The 24,349-nt window shown below is 36.3% G+C and overlaps 1 protein-coding gene across 1 annotated transcript; it reads left to right on the forward strand.

Moving 5' to 3' along the window:
* Window positions 1-12,292: 12,292 nt before the first annotated feature.
* PAX4 (paired box 4) lies at window positions 12,293-20,682 on the forward strand. The gene is made up of 7 exons (XM_072399066.1): window positions 12,293-12,365; window positions 13,278-13,408; window positions 14,994-15,209; window positions 16,792-16,864; window positions 17,724-17,876; window positions 19,219-19,373; window positions 20,369-20,682. Exons 1-7 carry the CDS (start codon window positions 12,293-12,295, stop codon window positions 20,468-20,470), a joined length of 903 nt encoding a protein of 300 aa, XP_072255167.1. The 3' UTR covers window positions 20,471-20,682.
* Window positions 20,683-24,349: the final 3,667 nt, after the last annotated feature.

Genomic DNA, 24,349 nt, shown 5'->3' on the forward strand with positions numbered 1-24,349 from the left:
GCTATTTAAAACGCAAACATAGTGCCATGTTATGTCTGTATTCTTGTCAGAGTCCCCATTGGGGACCCTTCTATTTGTACTGTGACCACTGTAATGCAACATTTTAGGCAGGGCACATAGGAGCAAAGACAGAATCATAATCAGGAATGGCAGAAGTCAGCAAAAACTGAGCAATGGGGTATCAATTTAGCAGGCAGAAGGCAATGTTAGGAAAAAAGCCAAGGTCAGCAGTGAAGGCACATGTAAAGCATTGTCAGGAAGCAAGCCAGAGTCAAACACAGAAGCACAAACTAGGTCTCAGATCAAAGGATCTAACTTATGATGTTTTGTTCTTTTAACAAGGCTACTGGTGCCAAACACAATGCAGGATGTGTATGCTTATTTACGTGTATTAGCATGTGCCCACCCATTAGCATGCAAGACGAGCCAGACATCTCAACCCCATAATCTGCCTATTCTTTAATTTACCACACAGGATCTAATAAAAATGGGCACATATTTGCCTTTTATGAACCAAAACATTCAATGTTTCCCCAGTAGATACAGTATTAGCCACTAACTGCTGATTACCTAAAAACTATCCTTTATAAGCTAATGCCTATTTGACACAAGGCAAATTAAACTTTTTCCTAATAATGATATAAAAACTTATAGGTACATTCAGAAATCTGTTTTGTGATCAAATTTTTTGCCTAAGTTCGTTGATATGATCAATTTATTTTTCTATACTGTTCAATAAAGTGTATTAATCCAACTATTTCTAATCTTCCATTGAAGATCTGTAACATACCTTTTCTTTTTTCTATGCTTTGTGGATGTACTAGTTTATATTATTGTATTTTTGTGTTTTTTGTGTTTTCTTCTGCCACTGCTTTGTTCTCATTTTAAAATTATAAAATAGATATCTTGTAAATGAAAACTCCAGAAACTTGAAACATGATTGGGGATTGAAGATCTACATTAGATGTATACAATGGTATTGGTGTTCATGTGGCACTACAAACATAAAGAAATATGATTAAGTCAAAGGAAAACAATTGGCATATGAAAATGAAAAATAACAAATGGGCAGGAAAAGAGTTAATAATTAGTGTTAGCTAAGGCTGCATACACACTTACAATTTTCCTTGCTGGAAAGGATCATCAAAGAAAAGAATGACAGATGTACCCACGGTGCCATTCTGTTCTATGGAGGAGGGGGGGGGGGGGCACGATCAACCCAGCTGTGTTCTCTTTCTATTAACATGCATAACGATCTTTATCCGCCACAACGAATCCATGAATGACATTGGGCATCCGCTGTTCACATTTGGTAACATTTTGGTGATCCGCTTTAAGAACAGGTAAAATAATGGTAAATAATTTGCATTAAGAAAAACTGGTGGTTTATCACAATAAACCTTTGGGCATGATAACAAGCTTGTCTATTGTTAAAAAGATGATGGTATTATCACTTAGTCACATTCTGCAATGCCTGATAATTACTAAATTGTAACAAACTGCACAAATCCATCCATATATAAAACTATTACCTCGTGTAGGGGCACATTTTAGGATGCATTTACAAAAGTGGCAACTTTAATGTAATCTTAACTTGATTCTGAGTTGTTCTGCTTGACCTCTTTAATTGTTTTACCATTAAAATTATGTTTGTCATGCGCAATCAGATTTAATGTCAGATTTGACCTGTCAGGTCAAGACTGTGTGGGTGTGTTTAAATCGGAGTCAGTGGGCTTGATTTATTAAAATGTATCCTCTCCAGTCTTCGAGAGCTTTAATAAATCAGGCCCAGTAAGTCAGGTGAAATCCATATTCAATGTTCTAGGTTCAGGAGTCTTGATCATTGCCTCCATCTTATTCTACGATTTTACCTTCAAAGCCGTACTTAGAATTTATGTTTAATGATCCACATTGCTCTTGTCATCTACTAAGCATGCGTTATAAACTAAGTGAAATGTAGGAACAGACAAGTCTAGTATCACCTGTACATTTTCTAGCTTAATCCTACACATAATCACCAACTGACACATTCACCATTCTCTAGAGGCATGCTATACAAAAATACTGACATTCCATCACACTTTATATTTAGAGTACAATTAGTGGAATGTAAAATAAGTTTTCATGAACTGTGTGGAAACTTGTAATGCATTAACCGAAACATTAATAATACTGTATTCAGTTAGATCCCATTTACCAGACATAAACTCACAGAGTAGAGTACGGAACTGAGTGTCTCAATGAGGAGATTCCAGCTTTAGAGTTTTAGGGACAAGAAGTGAGAGTATATCTATCCAAATGTGAGAGGAAAACTTTTCTCAGCCAGTAATGGCCAAAACCGCCCAAATTGAAGAATTTATCCCAATAGTCCTTTTCTAAAGACTTTTTTATTGCCTGCTCTATGTTCCAGAGGCAATGATCACCATTGAGAATAATTTCCCAAGGACATACTTGCAGTAAAAAAAACTTTACCTGGGTTCTTATTCCACGCTACTGCATCCAAGTAGTTGGACCTGTTTTGTGTTTGCACTTCAAGGCATCACCAACATTTGGAGCCATTATAGATCACATGGAAGTATATTTTATTATATATATTGGAATTGTGCTGGTAGCTAAATTTCTATCTTCTAGTTACATATAATGTTGCATTTTTCTATGAGAAATGATTTATGCATATTAAGTACCATTTTTAAAGCAGAAAATGTGACATTCACTAAACATTTTCTGGTGGTTTTAATGTCAATGATTAATTCTCCATCGGAGAATGTTTGGTAAATGGTAGATTCACTGATGTAGAAATAGACCCCCTTATATAACAAATGAAGAATTGTAAAGTTTTTGCATCTCTGTTACACAACTGGGCATCTTCTTGATCCAAAATGCAAAATTAAATGCCTAGCTAGCAATGTCTTAATGCACCAGAAAGAAATAGTAGTAGTCTATGTTTATGTTAAACATTTTAAGATTTGAAATAGGCTAGGTCTTCCCTAATCTTTATAGGTTGATTGGATGGGTGTAATGTAATGTCCTCTCTTACTTATAATGGGGAAGTCCAACTCTAGTCCTCAAGGACCACATCTAGGCCAGTATTTTCTGACACTTTGTTCACCACACCTTACCAAATGTATTTGTCCCTGTTGGCCAAATGCTAAAAATATAACAAGTAGATTTAGACAGCCAACTTCTAACAACTTTATGTGTCAGAATATATATGTAAATGTATATGTTGGCCATTTGCTTTCCTAATTTGAAAGACCTATTGCCTATCATGCAGAATAAAGGTAATTTGCCCTGGTGATACATTGTGCGCAGGTTGTAATGTTTTTCCTCTATGGAGATCCATTTAGGCCATAGCTGCAGCTGTGCTGGTATACAAAACTTGTGCTGTGTACTATATAACATACATTTTGTAGTAAATATGCTTCTAATTCTGCAATAATAATTTTAATTGTTGATTCCAAACCAACTTTGAACTAGATGCCCCCGTGGCGATAAAACGTCATCCCACAGATGTGAATTTTTAGAATGGTTTGCATCCATGCATATCAGACAACCAAGACCTGCAGGTAGCATCATTCTAAATAACAAAAAATCATGTTTCCATCTATTATAAGCACATGGCTCTCACTGATCAACAGGAACACAAATATCCACTATGGATGGTTCTGTTATCTTTATTGAGACTTGCTGCTGAATGGCTACTATTAGCGTTGTATTCCCTTTAATAGAACTCTCCTGACCTGGTATTAAAGATTATAGTAGGAAGCAAGCTGTGGTTAGGTCGTAGTTAATGTATAATTTGGAACATATGGTATTTTAAAAAAGTCTCTATTCTTTCTAGGGTGTTCAGGGCTCTGAGAGTCTGACTAATGATGGACAATTAGTCATTTAACAGACTATGGGAGCTGGTTTGTATGGATTTCCATTTGTTAATATTTGCTCTTCAAATATTTTGTTAGAAACGTTTACAACATATTTTATCTGCAGACCAGAAGGTAGGACATCTGTGGAGGGTTCTCTCTCTGTATTTTCATCCAGAGGAGCCACACTGGGCTTCCAGGCACCTTAAACCCTCTATTTGTTCATAGTGAAAAAAATGTAATAAAACAGAATATGGACTGGATTTATGATTTAATCAAAAGCACTTTACCATATGGCAGGTGTGTTAGCAACAGGCTGTTTGTTTTGAAGAGGAGAAAAAAACACATAGGAAAAGGTAGTCAAGGCCTTTGGAACATCCAGGTCTATCTACAATGAACATGGATGCTGGGATCACATGACCAGCACAAGCTAAGAGCTTTGTAGTGGAGAAGTAAAGAGAAAATGGCCTTAGCAGGCAAGAATGATATGACCATGGGACAGTAAAATATTGGGAGCTGGCTCAATATTGCTTGGCTGATTTGAAGGCTGCTGGACCAAAAGCCTGCGCTGTGATGTACCATGTGTTTGCAGAGTGCTGTCCACACTCAGGTAGTGCTGAAATCCTTACATCTCACTTGCTTCTACTATTGTCATTCACTTGTGCACTACTTTAGTTCTAGCAATTATTTTCTACACCCTGATAGACAGTAGCAATCATTTGTTGTGTCATTTGTATGTGGCATGATTCTTGCAACAATTACTTTTATGGAAGCAGATATTTATAAAGCTTTATAAAACTAGGCAATGTACATGTAAATGTATGCAGGTATAAGAACATATTATTGCTAACTTTGCTACTAGTAGCTGTAAAGTGATGCATTTCAATAATGTTCAAGAATAGGTAAACTATTTTAAGTCACTTTCAGATTAATGCAATATGCATTGTATTGAAATAAATTGACTCCAACGCTGACTATTCATCAGTTCAGCTAAAGATGAAATAATACTTTTACACATTGTCCTAATTTTGCCTTTAGTTATTTTAAGCCTCTGAGTCAAGAATAACACATAATGATAAGCATACAACATTTGACACAAGTCCTGAATATGTCCCCACTTTTTATATCTAACCAACAGTCAGAAGCATAATGACATGCAATAGTAATTGATGTTGCTGCAGGTAGACTCACCTTGCTCCTCCCCATGATATGGTCCTATGCTATGATGTCAGGCTCATCAGCTATAAGATGTCTCTTCATGGGACCTCCTCCATGCAGTACTAGTCTGTGGCAGAAGTGTAAAGACAGCACCCAGGCAAGAGGAGAACAGCATCCTTTGATGGAGAGCTGCCTAATGGAAGGTAAATATGTGCACAGTGAAGAATAATTAGTTGTAAGTTCTATGTTGTGAAGTTAATAAAATACAGTGAGGTTGATTTACTATAGGATTGAGAATGTTTACCAAAATAGAGAATACTCACTTTAATTATTTAATTATGTATAGAGCAAATTCCTTTTTATTTATTTCATTTGTACATGTATGGATAATTAAAATGAATATTCATTTTTCTACTTTTTTGTTTTTTTTGCAAAAAATCTAAACTTTTTTTAGTAAATCTGTCTCTATACATTTACCATTTACCACACCATCTGTGTTCTAAATAAGGTGCTTAGTATGGGGTAGTGAAAACAAATTTCTCATTCAGCTTTGATGGAAATCAAAATTGTAGTTTGCCTAATATTTAAAGAAATCATTCAGAAGATTTAAAAATAAGCGGATTATTCATAAATGTTTTATACAATTTTCATATAGGGTTCTCAATTTTTTTTTAATTTATTTCTTCTAGGAATTCCTAAATATGTTTTTATTCATAAGACAGAGATACAGGCATTTCCTCAAATATTCCCTCGGGGAAATCTTTTAGTTTTTTATTGTGTTTCAATGGCAGAAATTGATACCCACCAAGGAATGTTTGAGGGAATGTCAGATCCCTTAGTGTACAATTGTGAAATATTGATTAACTGGTTAGTGAGCACCCATAAGTAAAGCTATGACTAGTTATTAGATTGTTCACATGGGAAAAATACTATGGTCTGATCTTCTAGCTTTCTGGTTTTGATCTGTGAGCCAAATCTCCATTTTGCACAACTTTTACAGCTTCTTTTTGTCCTGGACTTTATTAACAATAAAATAACATATCTCTGTACAGCTTTCCATAACTTTATTTGTGTAGCTTCATGTATAGGAATACTATATCTAGTTGTATTTCTTGTTTAATGAATTTTATTTGTATAAAATGCAAATTCCTGTTAAATTAATGAGAAATGATGTAGCATTGTGATATGTTTCTTGAGATGATGTCATGTTCACATAATACCTGGTGAATTGGGAAATGTATATTGAGTTCTGCTATTTGTCTTTAATTTAAACAAGTGTGAATTGTAAAAATGTCCTTGTTATTAAAAAAATAGGTATTTTGGGGTTTAGAATAAATTGGAGGTGACCCCAAATTCTGGACTAAAACAATGTGTGTATAGGCACAAAACCTAATGGAATGGTGCCTGGATGTCACTGATTTAAATAAATATAGAGGGAAATACTGGGGAGGATTTGTGGATTTTATTCATGACTGTAGCATCGACACCAAGCAGAGCTCCCACATTCTACATCTAATACCACATTCTAAATGTATTTCACATTTATTCCTAATAGGGCTATGAATATGAAATGAATTTATAGCAGTTAATGTTCATCTGCAGAGTGTTTAAATTCAGCTGCTTATTGTCTGAAGACTGTCGGAAAATATCTTACTAGTGTGTTAGCCTGGGACAGGCAGAGTATTTAAAAAAAATAAGGTGTTACTGCTTAATGCATACACTATGTGATTAGGTCTTAACTGTATTTTCAGTACTGAGATTAATTGAAATTGAATACTGCAATCAACTATAAGTATTTATTATATCAGCTTGTTCGATATTAGATTGGTCTTATGATTGTTTTCAACATTATATCTAGTTAAAATATTGTTTGTGACACAAAAATGGTTTAGATTAAATAGGATTGTTAACCAGTTGACAAACAAAAAACCTAGCATGAATAAATACCTTTTAAATAGCTGTTTTACTCCCAAATGTCCAAGATCCCTTTCGGTTATGTTCTGGGTGCAGGGGAATAGAAGTCCATTCATATGAGCTCCTGTTGGCTGGTTTTTGCCACTCCTGTCTTGTTCACATCCTCTCTGCAAAACTAAGAGGATCTTTTCATTTGACAGCCAATAGGAAGTGTCCATAGCATGCAGGTAGTAATGAAAACACCACAAAATGAACCCTGCCTCCTGTACAGAAAAGGAAAGGAGAAGAATTAGGAATAGAATGGATTTAGGAAAAAATTAGGTTTTTAATTTTTGAGATTTGTGGGTGTGTGGGATACACATAAGCCTTGCAAGTAGATTTACCTCTATAACTAAGTTACAATTTAAATGCCTCAAGTAAAATGACCTCCCTTTCTCATTTACCCCTCTATGATATCTCAAAGGTGTAGGGCTTTATTCTATATTGCAAATATATTTGCCACCTAATTGTTTGTTCAAACAGATCTGAACAGATTGTCAAGTAGAATCCTTTAGAGATTCATCAGGGAGCCTTGCTAGCAGAAGAGTAGTGGAAGCCATATATCTGAGAAGATTGCAATACTATAATGAAAATAAGTTATAGTTATAATATGCATATTATATCATTTGTAATAAGTCATGTGTACTAGGACAATATAATAGACACTAATATTGTGTCCTAATACAGATGACTTATTACAAATGATCCAATATGCATTAGTATTCCAAATGTAATGTCATATATAGTATTTGCCATATGTCCAGTTCAGCTGACAGAATAAAACATCATGTAGCTGGAAATAGCTACTAGTTTTAAATTACCAAATGTAACCCTGACCAATACAAAATGTTTGGGATATTGTATATTGGGTATCGTGTATTATATATGTCTAAAGTTGTATGTGTTCTTAAGGAGGAACTGAACTCTGCAAGAGTCCAAAAATGTCAAGCCACAGTACTGCATGTGTTTGTTTGTTTTTTTTGCAGGTTATTTTTTTTTCATTAGTGATTTTACAATGCATGGTTTCCACTGGATCTATATATGCAGGCAGCTATCTTGTTAGAGGCAGGGCTTTGCTTCCTCATCCTACAGTCTCCACCAAGAAGAAGTGAGCACAGAAGTGTTATCATCAAATCTCTTGCTGAACTTTGTGAACAGTGCCTTAGATCTTCCACTGCAGATAAACAGCTATGATGCTGTAGACACATGCCTATGTACAATCACATGCCAGGCAGTGAAATTTTATTCAAGAGCTATAGTATGACAAACTAAAATCCAATTATGTCTATATCTATGGAGCAATTTAAATCATATTATTACAGGTATAGTAAAGGCTTAGCTCTTAAACATTCAAAAGAGATAAAAAATAGGACTTTTGTACAAGTGGTTTAGTAAAAAAGTTGCAAGGAAAATGGTAGCCTTTTCTGTAAGACTGCTAAAGGTAAATACAGTTCTTCAGCTATAATATTTCTAATTATCTCTAGAAATAATGACTTACAATACCTTTTTTTATCACAGTTCTCATATTCTTCCTTTGTGTGCCTCTACTTTGTAAAATTCAAATGTATTTGCTGTACTTGGGCTTTCTTCTTTGTCATTGTGTCTTTGAAGATTTAAAATACATTGAATTCATCTCATCCAGGAATAGTGACACTATTTCAATTTACAATTATATTCTGAGTGATGTTCTGTTGTTCACGTCTCTTATAAAAGTGTGATTATAAAATTCTCTGTAGGAAGAAGCCAGAGAGCAAATGGTGCTATTTCTAATATATCAGTCAGAAATTCATGATGTCCCTAACAACAGAGAGAAATGCATATAAAATATGTGCACTTATGTGTGATATATTATTACTTTATACATTATGTATTAGTGGAATGTAGAAAAGTCTATTAGGATTATTAGGACCTAGTTACTAGCAGGATATTACTCTGTTTGAACTTGTTTAATAATATATCCAGTTGCATTGTCATCATGAATAGTGTTGGTCAAATATCTCACTTCGATTGAATAGGGGGGATATTGTCAATGGGGGGAACTGTGTAGAACTGCAAGAGCAATCAGGGGAGCAGAGCTGACAGCTTCGCTCCCCTGATTGCTCTTGCAGCCCTAGCACAACTATATTATGTGTTCTTGGATGGAGATTCTCTATCCAAGAACACAGGAGTCCCGCGGTATCTCTGGGCACTAGAGGCTAAATGGGGACAAGTCTCCCCATTCATTCACCTCTAGTGCTCTGTGATTGGGTGGGGAAAGGAAAATCCTGATGATGCTTGAGCTGTCATCACTGTTTACCTTTCCTCAGCCAATCATAGAGCACTAGAGGTGATGAATGGAGAGACTTGTCCCCATTTAACCTCTAGTGCCCGGGGATCCCACACTGACAGGAGGATTCCTATGGCCATGCTCAGAATGAATGCAGCTGTTGGAATCATCCTGTCAGTGTCACGGGCTGTGGAGTCACATACAGTTCCGCTAGGGCTGCAAGAGCAATCAGAGAAGACTGATTGCTCTTGCAGCCCTAGCGTAACCATAGTATGTGTTCTTGGATAGAGATTTTCTATCCAAGAACACAGGAGTCCCACGGGATCTCGGGGCACTAGAGGCTAAATAGGGACAAGTCTTCCCATTCATTCACCTCTAGTGCTTTTTGATTGGCTGGGGAAAGGAAAATTCTGATGACGCTTGAGCATGAATGGGGAGACTTGTCCTCATTTAAACTCTAATGCCCAGGGATCCCACACTGACAGGAGGTTTTCCAGCTGTGCAGCCGTGGGAATCATCCTGTCATTGTGGGATAACCTGTAAAAAAAAAAAAGGTAGATACACAAATCACACACATTCAATAATTTCTTTACCATTTACCATTTTTAACACATTTTTTACACATGAATTTGCAAAGTCGAATCCCGTGTTTTTCGGATCGGGTCTATCCAAATTCGAACAGCCATATTCGGGTCTAATATAGGGACAACCCGAAATCGAACACCAACACTAATCATGAACATAGCATCAAGGAACATTTTAACAAGAAAGAACCTGGGAATCTTATTCTAGCATTGCTGCTTAAATATCTGTTTTTTCTCTGGTTTTCAAATTGCATTAATAAAGGACAGTATTAGTGGGAGAAAGGGGTGTCATCATCTTGAGTAAGACTGTAACCCCCCTGAGTCTTTTAGAGGCTCAGCCAAAACACTTTGCATAATATATACCTAAACAAATGATGAAGTATTAATTTTACTTCTGAAACGTGTATAAATGCACAAAGCACATACAGAATGTGTTCAAAATTATAGCAGTGTGTTTAAAAAGTGAACTAAGCTCAAAATCCTTATAATGGCTTTTATTTTCATACACATAAATGCATTGGGAACCCTTTTTATTTTATTCCAAATCAACTGAACGGAAGGTGGTTGGTTGAAAATATCCAAACATCCCCATATCCTGATGCTTCAATGTCTACACAGTGTACTGTGGCTTAAATTCAGTGTTGGGAATCAATGACCTCACTAATCAAACTCCACACTGGTATTATTCCCATTTCTTCAATTTCTAATAGCTAACACAAATTTAGAAGAATTAAAAAAAAGAAAAGAACTGGAATAAGTATATCTCATATTTTTACTAATATAAAGCTATTTAACTATTGAAAAGTATAGTTATAGTTATAGCACAGGCTGTTAGGAGTTCTTTAGATGCTGCCTTTCTTTGCTTTTTTTGACCAAGCCAGGAGGTCAACCTGTTCCTTGAACTAATCATTTATAGTAACAATAGATCATTAGCTTTCCATGCTGGCACAAAGAACTAATGCATGCTAATAAAGAAGGTTCACAGTGCTTGCCTACCCCTAGCTCCCCAACCATCCCTGTTTTAATATTGTTTTATATCATACGTGTTTCTTACTATGGTCCTTATTGGATGTACAATTGGTTTATATTGTTCTTTCTTATGACTGTACTGTTGGAATTTACCTTTTGAAATGAAAAAAAAAATAGATTGATCCATAAAGAAGGTTCACATATCAGAACTTAAGTATTATACTACAAAATTATGGCCAAAGCTGTAGACTAGCCAGGAAATTCCATCCAACTGATCTCTCGGATGTACCTGTGAAAGATTGCAGCCGGTTTATGGTAATAGGGATCTGAGCAGACAATGTAGCAGTCAGTGAAATAGTAGACATTTTTTTGCTACTCCAGTCATTTTTTTGCTACTCTGGTACTACTGGTGCTCTTTCCTCCGTTCACTGTAGTAGATGCATGAATACTTGTAAAAGTCAAATGTTCATCAATATGCTGCCCTTTGCATTCACCATAGGACACTTGTGGACCTCTGCCTAGTGTAGTATTATACAGCAATAATGCATAAATATTGTTCCACTTTTCTATATTGTCTACTCACTTGTGGATGTTTGTAAGAAAATGTACCTTTATTGGGGATATCATTTTCATTACCATTAGTTTTCAAAGTCTTGTAACACAAGTTATATAGATTTCACCTGACATAGTTAAACTCAAAAATAGAATTGTTTTGGAAGACATCAATGATATTATGTATAACAAATAGTGATGCCTGGTAATTTTGAATCCCAAAAATTTTGAATATATTTACTGTACAATGTTTGGTGCTTAACACTCCTGCATGAGTTATTCGTTCATATCTAGAACAGCGAACCAGTGATGTTTAACTGGTGTTCTAATATAAGTAACAAAAAATATGATGCCAGATGTCAGTGTAGGGGACAAGTTCAGAATCTTGGTAATTTAAAATAATTGCTTTATTCATAGCTTATACTTCTTTTTAATGCCTTGTTAAAATATTGTGTATTACTGAAAAACTGCAGCTCATACTGCCCAGAAATTGTGGGGTTTGGAAAAGGTGCTTTTTTCATATGCCCAGTTGTGTCTTTTTATCTCTAGGTCAGAAGACACATCCTTGGAAAACTTCACAATTTATCTGTTTTTACACAGTAATAGGACTACATCAAATTTACAACTGAGGAATAAAGCCTTCACATAGGCACATCACAGAGTTATGTCTTTAAGTTTTATATGCTTTGCAAAGTAATCAGTCACAGAAATGTCAGCACTAGAAAATAAAGTCAACTAGCAACTTTGTATTTCTGGACTGAAATATTTATTCTCATTCATTAGGAGAGAAGGGATAAAACGTAAATTTAAAATAAGCTAAATTCATCAAGTAATTTGTATTCCCAGTACTTCAATTTGATGTATGATCAATGGCATTGTAAACCACTTGAGTCACAGCTTCTGTTTTAAAAAAGAATTTGCACTGCAATTTGTACCGACAGTGTCCTAAAATGGTACCAAGACTCAGTGGCACCCTAGGTTCTCAAGCAGATTCAGCACTAGAAATGCTGTCAGCGACAGCCAGTACCCAACCCTAACCCCATGAGCAAGAATTGTCAGCTCCTGCACATCTGACCTTACTACAGAACACTTCCTAGAAGCAGGTCATAACGCACGCTGTAGGCATCACTTTGGGCCTGATTTATTAAAGTTCTCCAATACTGGAGAAGATGGACTACCATGGAAGAGCCTGGTTGAACAGATTTCCTAAAAATCATTTGCTATTAGTTGGCAAGTGTTCAAAATCCTTGACCAGGTCCGTTCCAGGTTTGCTGCATCATCCAGGTTCTCTATTTTCTCCAGTTTTGGAAAACTTTAATAGCTTTCCAAGGCTGGTGAGAATACACTTTTATCAGTGAACCTCAGTGATCTAGCAAACCTGGAATGGGTCTAGTCCTCCATAGCAAATTAGTTTTAAGAAACCTATTCCATGTTTACTGGATCACCCAGGTTCACTGATTAAAGTGTATCCTTTTCCAGTCCTGGAGCTTTCATTATTCAGGCCCATTGTGTTTACATGAGGTGATGTGACAATATGACAAAATACAATCTACATTACAAATAGAGCCATATTTTATCTTTCTTTCCTACCTAGGCCGGTTTACAAACAAGTCCACAACTATAATATGTTTACAATGACACAATCAGTACTGTACTGACAAAACTAAAAATATGTGCGTATTTATGGTACAATTGGTAGTGTATTGACAAAACTAGAATATCTCCACAGAGAAACAATTCTTATCATAATGACCCAACCACCATACTGTATATTTACAGAGATACGATTCATATTGTACTGATGTAAAATCATGGCAAATCCAAGGTAATTTGCAGCACCCCTGCAATGCATGCCACCCCAGGCCATAAACTATGTGGACTAACAACAAATCCAACTCTTATGGCAGTTTTAAATTACTTTTCTGTGTTTTCCAGGTGTAAGCAGTGTTAATCAGCTGGGTGGTGTATTTGTAAATGGACGCCCATTGCCAACATGTAAAAGGAAAAAGATTATAGAACTTGCATCAAATGGGGTGCGAGCCTGTGATATTTCTAGGATGCTGCAGGTAAACTTCCTTTGTCATGTTTTTGAATTACTGAAGTAAGCTTTTGTACTGTCATGTTTGCTAGCAAATGTTTTGAATCCTGGACCAAATCCATTCCTGGTTTTTTGGATAACCCAGGTTCACTGATAAAAGTGTATCCTCTCCAGCCTTTAGGGGCTTTAATAAATCAGGCCCATTAAGAGAGCTTAACAACACAGTTGCCATTTTAGGGTGGATTTTGCAAAGCAGCTATTACCGATAAAAAAAAAAAAGTACTGTATCTACTCGAGTATAAGTCGATCCATATATAAGCCGAGGTAACTACTTTTACCCTTGGAAAACAGAAAAAAATGATTGACTCAAGTATAAGCCGAGGGTGGGAAATGCTGCAGCTACTAGCAGGTTTCACTTCTACAAGTAAGGTTCACTTCTTTATTTTTTTAAGGTAAGTTAATTGGCTTCCCCCAAGCCACAGGTTGCCAACCCTTGCCGGCCGGATTGGCAGGAACGGGAATCCGCTGGCAGAGGGTGCTTTTCTGGAGGGACCCATGCACCTGACTGGAGTATAAGCCAAGGGTGACTTTTTCAGCACATTTGGGGTGCTGAAAAAGTTGTCTTATACTCAGGTATATACGGTAAATGCTCACCTTTCCTGGTGCCTGCATCACTAAACACAGCTCTGATAACTAGAATAGATTACCAGAAGTCTGATAGGAAACTGGCACTCCTGGGCATGTTAATCTGCTTGGTCCCTGCAGCACTCAATAGTTCTTTCCTCTGCTATAGTAGACCTAGAAGACAGACACTTTGTATTTCTTTGCTTTCCAGCAGACTTTGAGGGACTAGTTCTTGTGATTAGAGCTGTGTTTGGTGGCATAGGCATTTAGATATATAAGTATCTATGTATTGTATTTGTAAAAAATGTTTTGTCTTTAGAATCTATAAATCATTTTCTAGTTGGACCAGTGTTTTATTTAAAACAACTAGTGTTACTTTAGTGTACAAAAGTACACTAAAATATGATTCTATTACAAAGCACTGCAAAGTAACTTACAAAAAAGTGTTTTTTTTTAAACTTTTTAAAATAGAAATATAGGTAATAAAAGCAAAACGTTTAAAAACAAATCAGCAACAAAAATATTAGATATGGGGAAGATGCAGCATAAGATTTAACTAAGGATTAACAGGGGATTAAATAGCAGAACACCTTGCATGAGTTACTTATCTGACATGTTATGGAGATCGAATGGGTCCCTTTGGTCTGCTATAAAAGAAACAGGGTATTTCAATGTAACAAACTACACTCTAATACACTGTAATTGTTCTTGACATTGTCAATGCTGTTTAGACTGTTGTTACAATCTATACCGAAGCAGCAAATTCTGCATCTCTGTAGATTAACATATTCCGGTTATTATTTATAGATAAATGCAACCAGAGAACTGCAGGGGAGAAAAAGCAGGGAGTACCACACACCCCCAGAGCATTTACATAAAGTTTTTGTAGATGCCAAGTCTAAGACTTGTTGACAGAGTCAAATAGTGTAAATTGTTCATTTATTATATATAAGTCCTGAATATTAGATATATCTGTTCTCCTGTTAAAGGTATCCAATGGCTGTGTGAGCAAAATTCTTGGTCGCTATTACCAGACTGGTTTTGTAGAGCCTAAGTCAATAGGGGGGAGCAAGCCAAGACTGGCTACCCCTAGAGTCGTAATGAAGATTGCTCAGCTCAAGGTGGAGAACCCATCGATCTTTGCTTGGGAGATTCGGGAGAAGCTGTTAGCAGAAAAGATATGCCCTGAAGATAAAATTCCTAGTGTAAGTGGATGCATACTTATTTATTCACCAAGCCATATAATTATGTGGAGCTACAAGATATACAAATATTATATTTTAAAAAATTGTAATATGTATAGTTTAAATGAAAACTGGACTATTTAATAAAAAACTGTGTGAACATAACTCTATTATAATACACGGACAACTGTAAGGAAACCTTATAAGGTACATTTAATTACATTTCGTGTACTTTATAAGACTACTGATAGAGGAATAGTTGGTCAATATTGAATTGCAAAACATGAAAGAATCCTTCTTGCAGGTATGTTTATATTACTTTCAACTAACTTTGCAGAAAGTAAAACTAATGAAATCTGACTCTTACCTACTCTGTCACTGGCAACTGATAAAAGAGCATTTATTACTCCTTCTGGACACTGATACAGGGAGGTTTATTTCTTTAGGTGACCACAGATTTAAGAGCGTTTATTACTCCTACTGACTATTGTACAGCGATTTTTTCTTCCACTGACCAGCGACACTGGGACATTATTGACACCTAGGAGCGTTAATTATATAGGGGAATTTATTTCTCCTCCTGGCCATTGCCCAAGGGGCATTTTTTTACTTCCCCTAACCAAAGGAACATTTTTTTGTTTTCCCTCAGTAAGGCTATTCTTTGTATTCATACTGGGCACTGTTCAGCCCCCAAACGATGGACAGTAAAATTACCCTTGTTTAAAAATTTTGATGACCCCTGAAGTGGATTAATACATGCATGCCAATCATTATATTTTTAGAAAGAGTAGTGTAGCATACATATCACTGTTTGCACAGTATTCTCTCAGTGGAAGCTTGCCATCTAAAAATAGGAATGTATAGGACACATATTATAACATTTTTAAAATACTTCTCCCGCTGCATGGCAAGCACCATGTAAGCCAGAATATTTTCTGCATAGGATTGTGCTTACTTTAGTGAAAGCTATAAAACATGGGGTGCATCTTGGTGATTAAAACTGGAATAGTGAACTGCTGTTTTGAGGAAGCAATACATAGGGAATAGTGATAAAATAGGAAGAAACAATGGAGAATTTGGGTGCCATTGGCTGGTATAGATGAAATACTTAGCTGCCACAGTATAAGCAAATGTTATATGTTGCCTGTATTGATAATTTTATTATACGTGACTGGCATGATTACAGGTTGTGATTACTGAAATGTAACTGCCTAAAGACCTAAAAACACTGCAGAGGAAAATATAGTGCGAAGGTTTCTATATAAATTAATAAAGCAAGCCCTGAATGCAATATAATGGTAATGCAAGGCATCAGACTGATAAACTAATGGATTCAGTCAATCTATATAAGATTAAGTATTTCCACCTGATGCTATGAGAACATTTCCATGTTTATGACTTACATTTAGTACTTTTAGTTGAATCATAAGTACTTAGATCCAATTAAAACCACCTTTAGCAACAAATTATTGACAGTTACTGGGAAATCTGGGCTAGATATTGTTTCTTGTCTCATTAGGAGATGTGATGTATATATATACATGAAAGATTAAATGCAAATGTATGTGTATTAAAGGGTATAACTATACTTGTCTCTCCTAAGGTATCATCTATAAATAGAGTTCTAAGAAATCTGCCATTAAACTTCTCGACCCATTGGGATTCATCTAATCAGGGTGAGCAATATGTAAAATATAAAACTGAATGCATTTCTAGAGCAAGCAAATAGTAAATACTATAGTAAAGGAATTTACAAATATATTTGCCTGCTTATGGCTGTTGTGTGCCCCATTACTGATTCCAACTGTATTACTCCAACTTTAATTCCACTACTCCCTGATACCTGAAATATTGATCTTCTGCCTGCTTCCTGTTAGGTCAACTACAGAAACTGAAAATAAGAGCTTCAACATTTTACATATATAGGTAGTCCCTGAGTTAAGGACGTCCGACATACAGACGACTCCTAGACTATGCTCTTCTGCAGCCTCTTGTAACTCTTTAATGACCAAGACAAACTCTGCAGTTGTTTCTTTTTGCATATCAAAGCACAGCTTGCTCCAGAAGTTAATGAATGTCTGGGCTCCATAAAGTTTTTATTTTCTTGCTTTGTTTGTGATTAACTTACAGGGTGGATTTTATACAGTAACTGACACCATGATGTCAAATAATATGTTGAGACAAACATCTGTCCTAACTGCAATAATTAAAATAATGTAGCTGTTCTGACTTACATACAAATTCAACTAAAAACAGCTTGCATGTCTCTGTGCTCCTTACCTGCCTCTGTTCTTGACTGTCCTCACTTGGCCTCTCCATCAATGATATCCTTCACATTTATTCTTTCAATTACACTCCATACTCAGTCCCAGCTTTTTCTCCATCATTCACCGACCCCGCTCAGAAACTGTCCCCCTCATCTTATTCACACTGTTCCTGTTCAGCAATTCTATCTCTCCTTCACTGTCCCTACCAGTTTTCTTGTCTCTTCTCTCATTCATTGTCTCCATACGTTTTATTGAGCATCTTGTGCAGGTTCACTGGATTCAGACTGGACTACTGTGAAAATTCCCAATGAACAAGACTGTGGAAGTAATACCGAAGTTCAGTCTACAGTATTTCAGCCAAGCAACCACCATCGCAATAGGACTGTATTCTCTTCAGAGCAAACAGTTATCCTAGAAAATGGTAAGACACAAATAAATTAGAAACCACAATATGGAAATCCATCAGAAAGGTGCTTTATTACAAATTGCACAATATAAAAAAGCAAAAACATAAATCAATTTGGCAAAAGGATGTTACTAAGAAAAGGCCCTACGTACACCTTAGAAAGCTGTAAATAATACTGTTGGAAGTTCCAGCAACATAAACTGTATAAGCAATACCTAAATATATTTGAATATTTTTTAAATAGGCCCATAAAGCTTGCCTTAAAGCCTAATTCTAGCTAATATTTTATTTGTTTTAGATGCTGTCTGTGATCCCTTTTGGGAAACTTAACCTCACATTATGGTCATGTATTACCAGGACAACAAATGGGAGAGGTGGTCCCGTAATCAGAAAAACACAGACAGAATTAATCACTAGACAGGAGCAGACCTAATAAAATGTTTTTGCAGTTTGTTTGGCCATTGGATGCATTTTCTATCACCATCTTTCCTATTAGAGTGGAAATCTCTTGAATGGGGATACAAACCCTAAATAAAATCACAGTAGATGTTTTATCTCTTCACCACTCTGTCTGCAGCTAAAACATAAAACTGCTATTATGTTTTGTTTTCTATTTTGGTTAGAGCAGGGAATGGGTAGAAACTCCATCATGATAAAAAATACTGCCTGTGTCTCCTGTGGTGATCATTCCCTACTTTCTTTTCTATCTGACACCAATCAAATCAGAGATAACAGGACATCTGCCAGTAGACACAAAGCCCCTGATTCATCAATGAAATCCGCGCTCGCTGGAAGCGCGAACGTACGCGCGGCCATCGATCGCGGATTACCGCGGTCCGGACTCGAGTATGCGCGTTTTTAATGCAAGATCGCCAGTAAAAAGCTGTCGGATAAGCGCGGCTCCGTGCGCGAGCTTTTTCCGTTGCTGAATAGCGCGACCGCGTACGATTCCGGATCGCTAATACGAATGCGCGACCGATAATCCGATTCTGCTTGATGAATCAGGGGCAAAGGCCCTGATTCATTAAAGCTCTCCAAGACTGGAGAGAATACACGTTTCATCAGTAAAACTGGGTGATCCAGCAAACCTGGAATGGATTTCCTAAAAGTCGTTTGCTATTTGTTAGCAATTGTTTTCAATCCTGGATCAGATCCATTTTAGGTTTGATGGATCACACAGCTTCACAGATGAAAGTGTATTCTCTCCTGTCTTGGAGAGCTTTAATAAATCAGGCCCATAGACAGAAAAAAAACTTGATAGAGATTCGAACATTCCCAATGGTTCTGGATGAAATGTGGGAAAACTGTTACTCTAAACAAAAGAAAATAATAAGTTCTGATTTATATATACTTTGAGTAAATCTAATTCAATTCTATTGGTTTCTGCACTTTGAACTGTCAAACATACTCTACTTTCTTTTTATTCCAGAGTTTCTACGAGTTCAATATCCAGATATCACCACCAGGGAGAAGCTTGCAGCAGACACTGAGCTTCCTGAAGTCACCATAAGAGTGCGTACAGTTAAAGTACATGTAAACTCTGACTGGGTGACATTTAGTTTGCCAAAGAATGTTGTTTACCAAAACATTTCAATTTTTTAACATGAGGTACAATTCCACCTTTGATTCATCCTTTGGTCTGTCATCTGCAGTCTATTTATTGTACCATCTGACTACATGCATGAACTTGTGTGATATTTGCAAGTTATTTCAGGCTTCCAGATGGTGACAGCAGTTGACCATGCCTCTGTAATATGTGTTAAAACAACCACTTATAATCTCTATCAGAAGCCTGTGTGGTGTGGTGACAATGCCGGAACACAACTAGGAGACAGGGATAGAGCACTGTTGCCTTTTATTAGAAATAACATTTATGCCAGGATTACCAAATAATATGTTAATACCAGATTTTAAAAGTTTGAAATTTGCTTCTGAAATGACAAAATTTACCTACTTTAATTATTGGATTTACTTCTTATTTTTAAACAGGATTGCAAATAAAATCTTTGTCCTTAAAAAATAGTTATTGGTAAATCAATGCATACTGATGCTGCTAAATTTAGCCTCACCATCTAGCTATCATTGACCTGGTCACGAATGGTTGGGTCAACAATGTAAGGTTGTTTTACTACACATAAACTATATTATCCTTATGGAACTATTAAAAAATGTAACAACATAATAAATATGTGTAAATATTAATACTTGCTACTGCTTGAAAATTATCTAGTATAAAGTATCTTACTATAGATTATGCACAGTTTTGCAAAAAAAAAATCTCTTGTATTTACAATGAATTAACCATCAAATGAGGCTTTGGTCTATAACTTGCTAACCATAATACAAAGCAAATTTGTAATGCTAATATTAGGACATATTTCACCACAGTACCTTAATCAAAAACCAGTTGAAAAAATTGTCATCCAGAAATGTGTTCAGAATGGTCAAGGGTAGATTGTGCTGTGAACAAGATACCCTATTGTTCTATTAACATTTACTTTTCTCAGATTTGGTTTTCTAATCGAAGAGCAAAGTGGAGGCGTGAGGAGAAGATGAAGAGGGATGTGCAGCTTTCAGATGGCTCAGGTAATTGTATTAATTTTACTTAAAACTTATAAATTCTTTTTCATAAAGAGTTATGATAGTGGTTTCTACACAAGTGCAACATTAAGATGCATTCCAATTACAACAGTACAGTAATACCAAATGGCATACTTGCAAAAATGTAAGGTTCCCGGGTACACTTGGGGCTATATTTACACTGATGATGAGGTTTCCGTGTGTTAACCACTTCTTCATGCCAGGGAACCGCTGCTTCTCGGTAGATGATATATGTAGCGTCTCCCAGCAGCAGTTCCTTTGAGAAGTAACAGGAGTGCCAGGGAGAAGTACTAGGTACCAGCAGTAAGGAGCTGTGTGGGATCGCTCAATCCCAAGGCAGGTCTGAACCTTTCCTTACTTGTCTAGATTTTACTGTATTGTCCTTGATTTCTATACAGGTTCAAAATTTCCCAATCATGGGACAGTGTGCAAATTATTGACATACCAAATTTTGAATTTAGACCAGTTATTGGCAGCGTTTCTGACTTTAGCCACATCATGGTAAATGTTACTGTAACCTAAATTTACTATTGAATGTAAAACAGTTACTGAGAAATATTGATGACTTGAATGTGGCTTGATTACACAATTGGGCATATACAGATGGTCGATGAATGCTATAAATATAGCAAAGTTTACAGTATTCGGTGACAAAAATGATCAGTTACTTGATTATTACACTTCACGAATTAAGCCAATGGAGTGCTTAATCTGCATTTATTCAATTATTGTATGCCTTGCTGCCAAAAAGGACCCCTCCACTGGTATAATACATCTTATGTCACACCTCCTCTTAGCTAAAGTGCTGGCTCCTCTTTCCTGTGCATGCTTGCAGTTCTTACCCCAGGCACACCTGCTCTTCCAGGTTTAATCTGCATAGCCCCCTGCTGGCCAATTAGGAGATAGACTTTAGCTATTTAGCTGGCTCAGACACTGTGCTCAGCTGACCCCCTAGCTGTGCTGAACTTTCTGCTCAGACCACCTGTTTCCCTGTTCAATTCCTTGTTGTTTAGTCTGCTATTTTCCCTACCCTGTTCCCCAGTGCCCTGAGTCTTCTGCCACCCCCTGTGTTCTGGTGCAGGCTGTGACCCCTGTCTCCCTCCATGTCCCATTACCTCGTGTCACCCATGTCTCTTTGTTGCCTTCTGGTACTTGACCCCCGGCCCATAATCAACTACTCTCTAGTCTGCTGATTTTGTACTGCTGGCTGTTCTGGTATCAGATTGCAGTACAACACCCTCAACACTAGAGGCTCTGGTGAACACCAGGCTGATTCTGAGACTTAGGGCTAACACCATCACAGAGTTATACATAGCACCTCCTAGTGGTCCCAGCTCTTTGATCATGACAACTTAATACACATTTCCAGACTGCAGGGCAATAGATTGAAGAAATCTATGGCCAAACACACAATTATTGTATGTAAAATATACAATAATATTTATTGTATGTTTTTTTTTACATTCCTTATTTAAAGAAAAAGAAAAATCAGGTACAATGGAATACAAGACATATATTAAAACACAGATTGAAACTGTTTATTTTTTTGATTATAGATTAAGTGTTTATTAAGTTTAAGTGTTTAACAATAGCTGGAAAGAAAACCAATCATCTGAAAAAGTGAGAAACAAAGAAAAAAATAGAAAAAGAAAAGAAAAAAAGGGGGCTAGAGAGCAGACCTAATGACAAGGATTGAAGGCAACTTGCATGTATATCTTACTTAAAATATCGAATTTTTAAAAATCTAAAAAAGATACAGATAGGGAGTAAACTATGCATAAGAAAAGTGAAATATTCAACTAGTTCTAATATTAAAACATATATAAAAAGGTTTTATTTTTCCTTGATTTATAGTATAAACAACAGTATCTCACACTCCACACAGTGGGTTCTGATTAGATTTATTGAGTAAAGTGTCCAGATGCAGCTTTTTGTCATTTGGCTGCTAGCATCTGGTGGCTATATCACTTACAATAAGTATGACTATGACTGTACATCCCCAAGGCTTCCTCTGATCAAGGCTTTGAACTTTTCAGAGGTTTTTCCTTTTGTGGATGTCAAATTTAGCTACTTCTCTCTGCCTTTATGTTTTGTCTTTAATGCTAACAGTACTCTTCTAAAGTACTGGTATCACTGTTTAAATATTCTGTCCTATTTTTGGAGCCATTCTTTGCTTTTATCCTTTATCTTCTTAACAAGCGATGGTGAGACTTATATCTTTTAATATTAAACTCAGTAGATAAAATGGAACTTGTCTGGAAAAAAACTTAACAGGTATTGATGATTTTATTATTTTAGTACAGTAGAACTATTTTCTCTAATTCTCTAAAGGCACAATTTCTTTTTTTGGCTTTAACCAAAAAGCAGGGGTGATAATCTGAAGAGATACCTAATTATTCAAGTCATATCATAATTTGTTTTATTCCATGAAAGATAAAGCAGGTTGCTAAAGATCAACTTTGTGGTCAATACCTAAAAAATTGCAGTCCCAAACATATTTTCTATCACTGAGCTATACTTAAAGCCCTATATAATCACTGTGTAATTAGGAATGCCAATGGCACAATAGCAAAGGTGAATGTAAGTCGTGGCAGTGGTCAACACTGTTACATGCCCCTAGCAAAGTAAAATTTAGAGACGACAACTCCATTCCTTAGTCTAATAGCTGTGGGATTCTGTAGCTGGAGAAGTTATGCAGGAAAAAGACACAGTGGGCTGTCTGGGGCAGACACTATAATAAGGTTCTCTGTGCCCTTTCAATTGTAAATAGTAATGTGAAGGCATCTTTACCAAAAATCTGAAGCAGCAGCTAGTCAGTGGATCAGTAGTTAGCACCTTCAACTTTGTTTAGGTAAACTGACAATGTGGACAATGTGTCACAACATAACCTGTTTTTGCCATCATCATATTTGTGTTAGCAGAGGATTGTGGGACAGCCAGTCAAACATCTCTGGCTAAAGGAGGTATATGGTCCTTAATATCTCTCACATGGCTGTCAAGGGCTGGGGTGTGCTCATGCATTTTTTGTAGGTCCTGTCAGACCTATCATGCTTTCAAGAGAGGAAGCATATATTTGTTGCTAACAATATTTTACCTGTATGTTGTGGCTGTGTCTTTAGCTGGGGTTCCTTACCAGTTTTGCAGTGTTTTTTGGATAGTCATTTTGCTTAAGTGGGTGAAAGCTGGCACCAGTCATTGAGCTATCTTGTCTGTCAGGAACCTCAGTGTCCTCCTTGTTAGAGTGAGTCTTAGTGAGGGAGAGGATGAGAAAAGACTGGGTCAGCAGAAGTATGTTAAACGCTCTTCAAAGTGAACACAATATTCATTCCAGAGAGCTGTCCCAGAAAAACTGTGCCTCCATTGGAGGATTTTCCCTTCCCTATTCCTCTGATAACAACTCAGAATTTATGGGTCCCAAAATAATTATCATCACAAATAAAATGAGTAAAATTTCCCAAAGACAAAGACAACAATAAAAAAAACATGACAGTGTGTCTAACCTTTCGCACTTTATGAAAACCTAAAACCATTTTATGATAAGAGTTTAGATTCCAAGCTAACATACATTGCTATGGATTTATGTTTGACTAGCCTAGAAGTGTTCTGGCAAGTTCAGTAACTTACTAAACCTTATTTTAAAAAGATCTAGACATGGTTTAGGTGAACATTTTGTGATTCATTAAATCAGTAACTCTCTACATTCTTAACATGAGGAAACCCCTTGTAATACCTTTCCAGTTTTCAGAGAGAAGCTTCATTGCTTGACATTGGGAAAAATGTCGGAACTCTGGTCTAAATGTTAATATATGCATGTTTGTTTATGGCTTTTTCACAAACATTCATTGTGCATTCTTTGCTAAAACATAGATGAAATGTAAATATTATGT

The sequence above is a fragment of the Pyxicephalus adspersus genome, chromosome 2 (genome assembly GCF_032062135.1).
Source record: "Pyxicephalus adspersus chromosome 2, UCB_Pads_2.0, whole genome shotgun sequence".
Taxonomy (NCBI): domain Eukaryota; kingdom Metazoa; phylum Chordata; class Amphibia; order Anura; family Pyxicephalidae; genus Pyxicephalus; species Pyxicephalus adspersus.

Bases quoted from the DNA above. Each gene is read 5' to 3' on its own strand.
- PAX4 (XM_072399066.1), top strand. From the start codon at position 12,293: ATGGTACCAAGACTCAGTGGCACCCTAGGTTCTCAAGCAGATTCAGCA. The intron at 16,865-17,723 runs GTGAGCAATATG...CATCTTGTGCAG, and splicing joins TTGGGATTCATCTAATCAGG to GTTCACTGGATTCAGACTGG. The intron at 19,374-20,368 runs GTGCGTACAGTT...TACTTTTCTCAG, and splicing joins TTCCTGAAGTCACCATAAGA to ATTTGGTTTTCTAATCGAAG.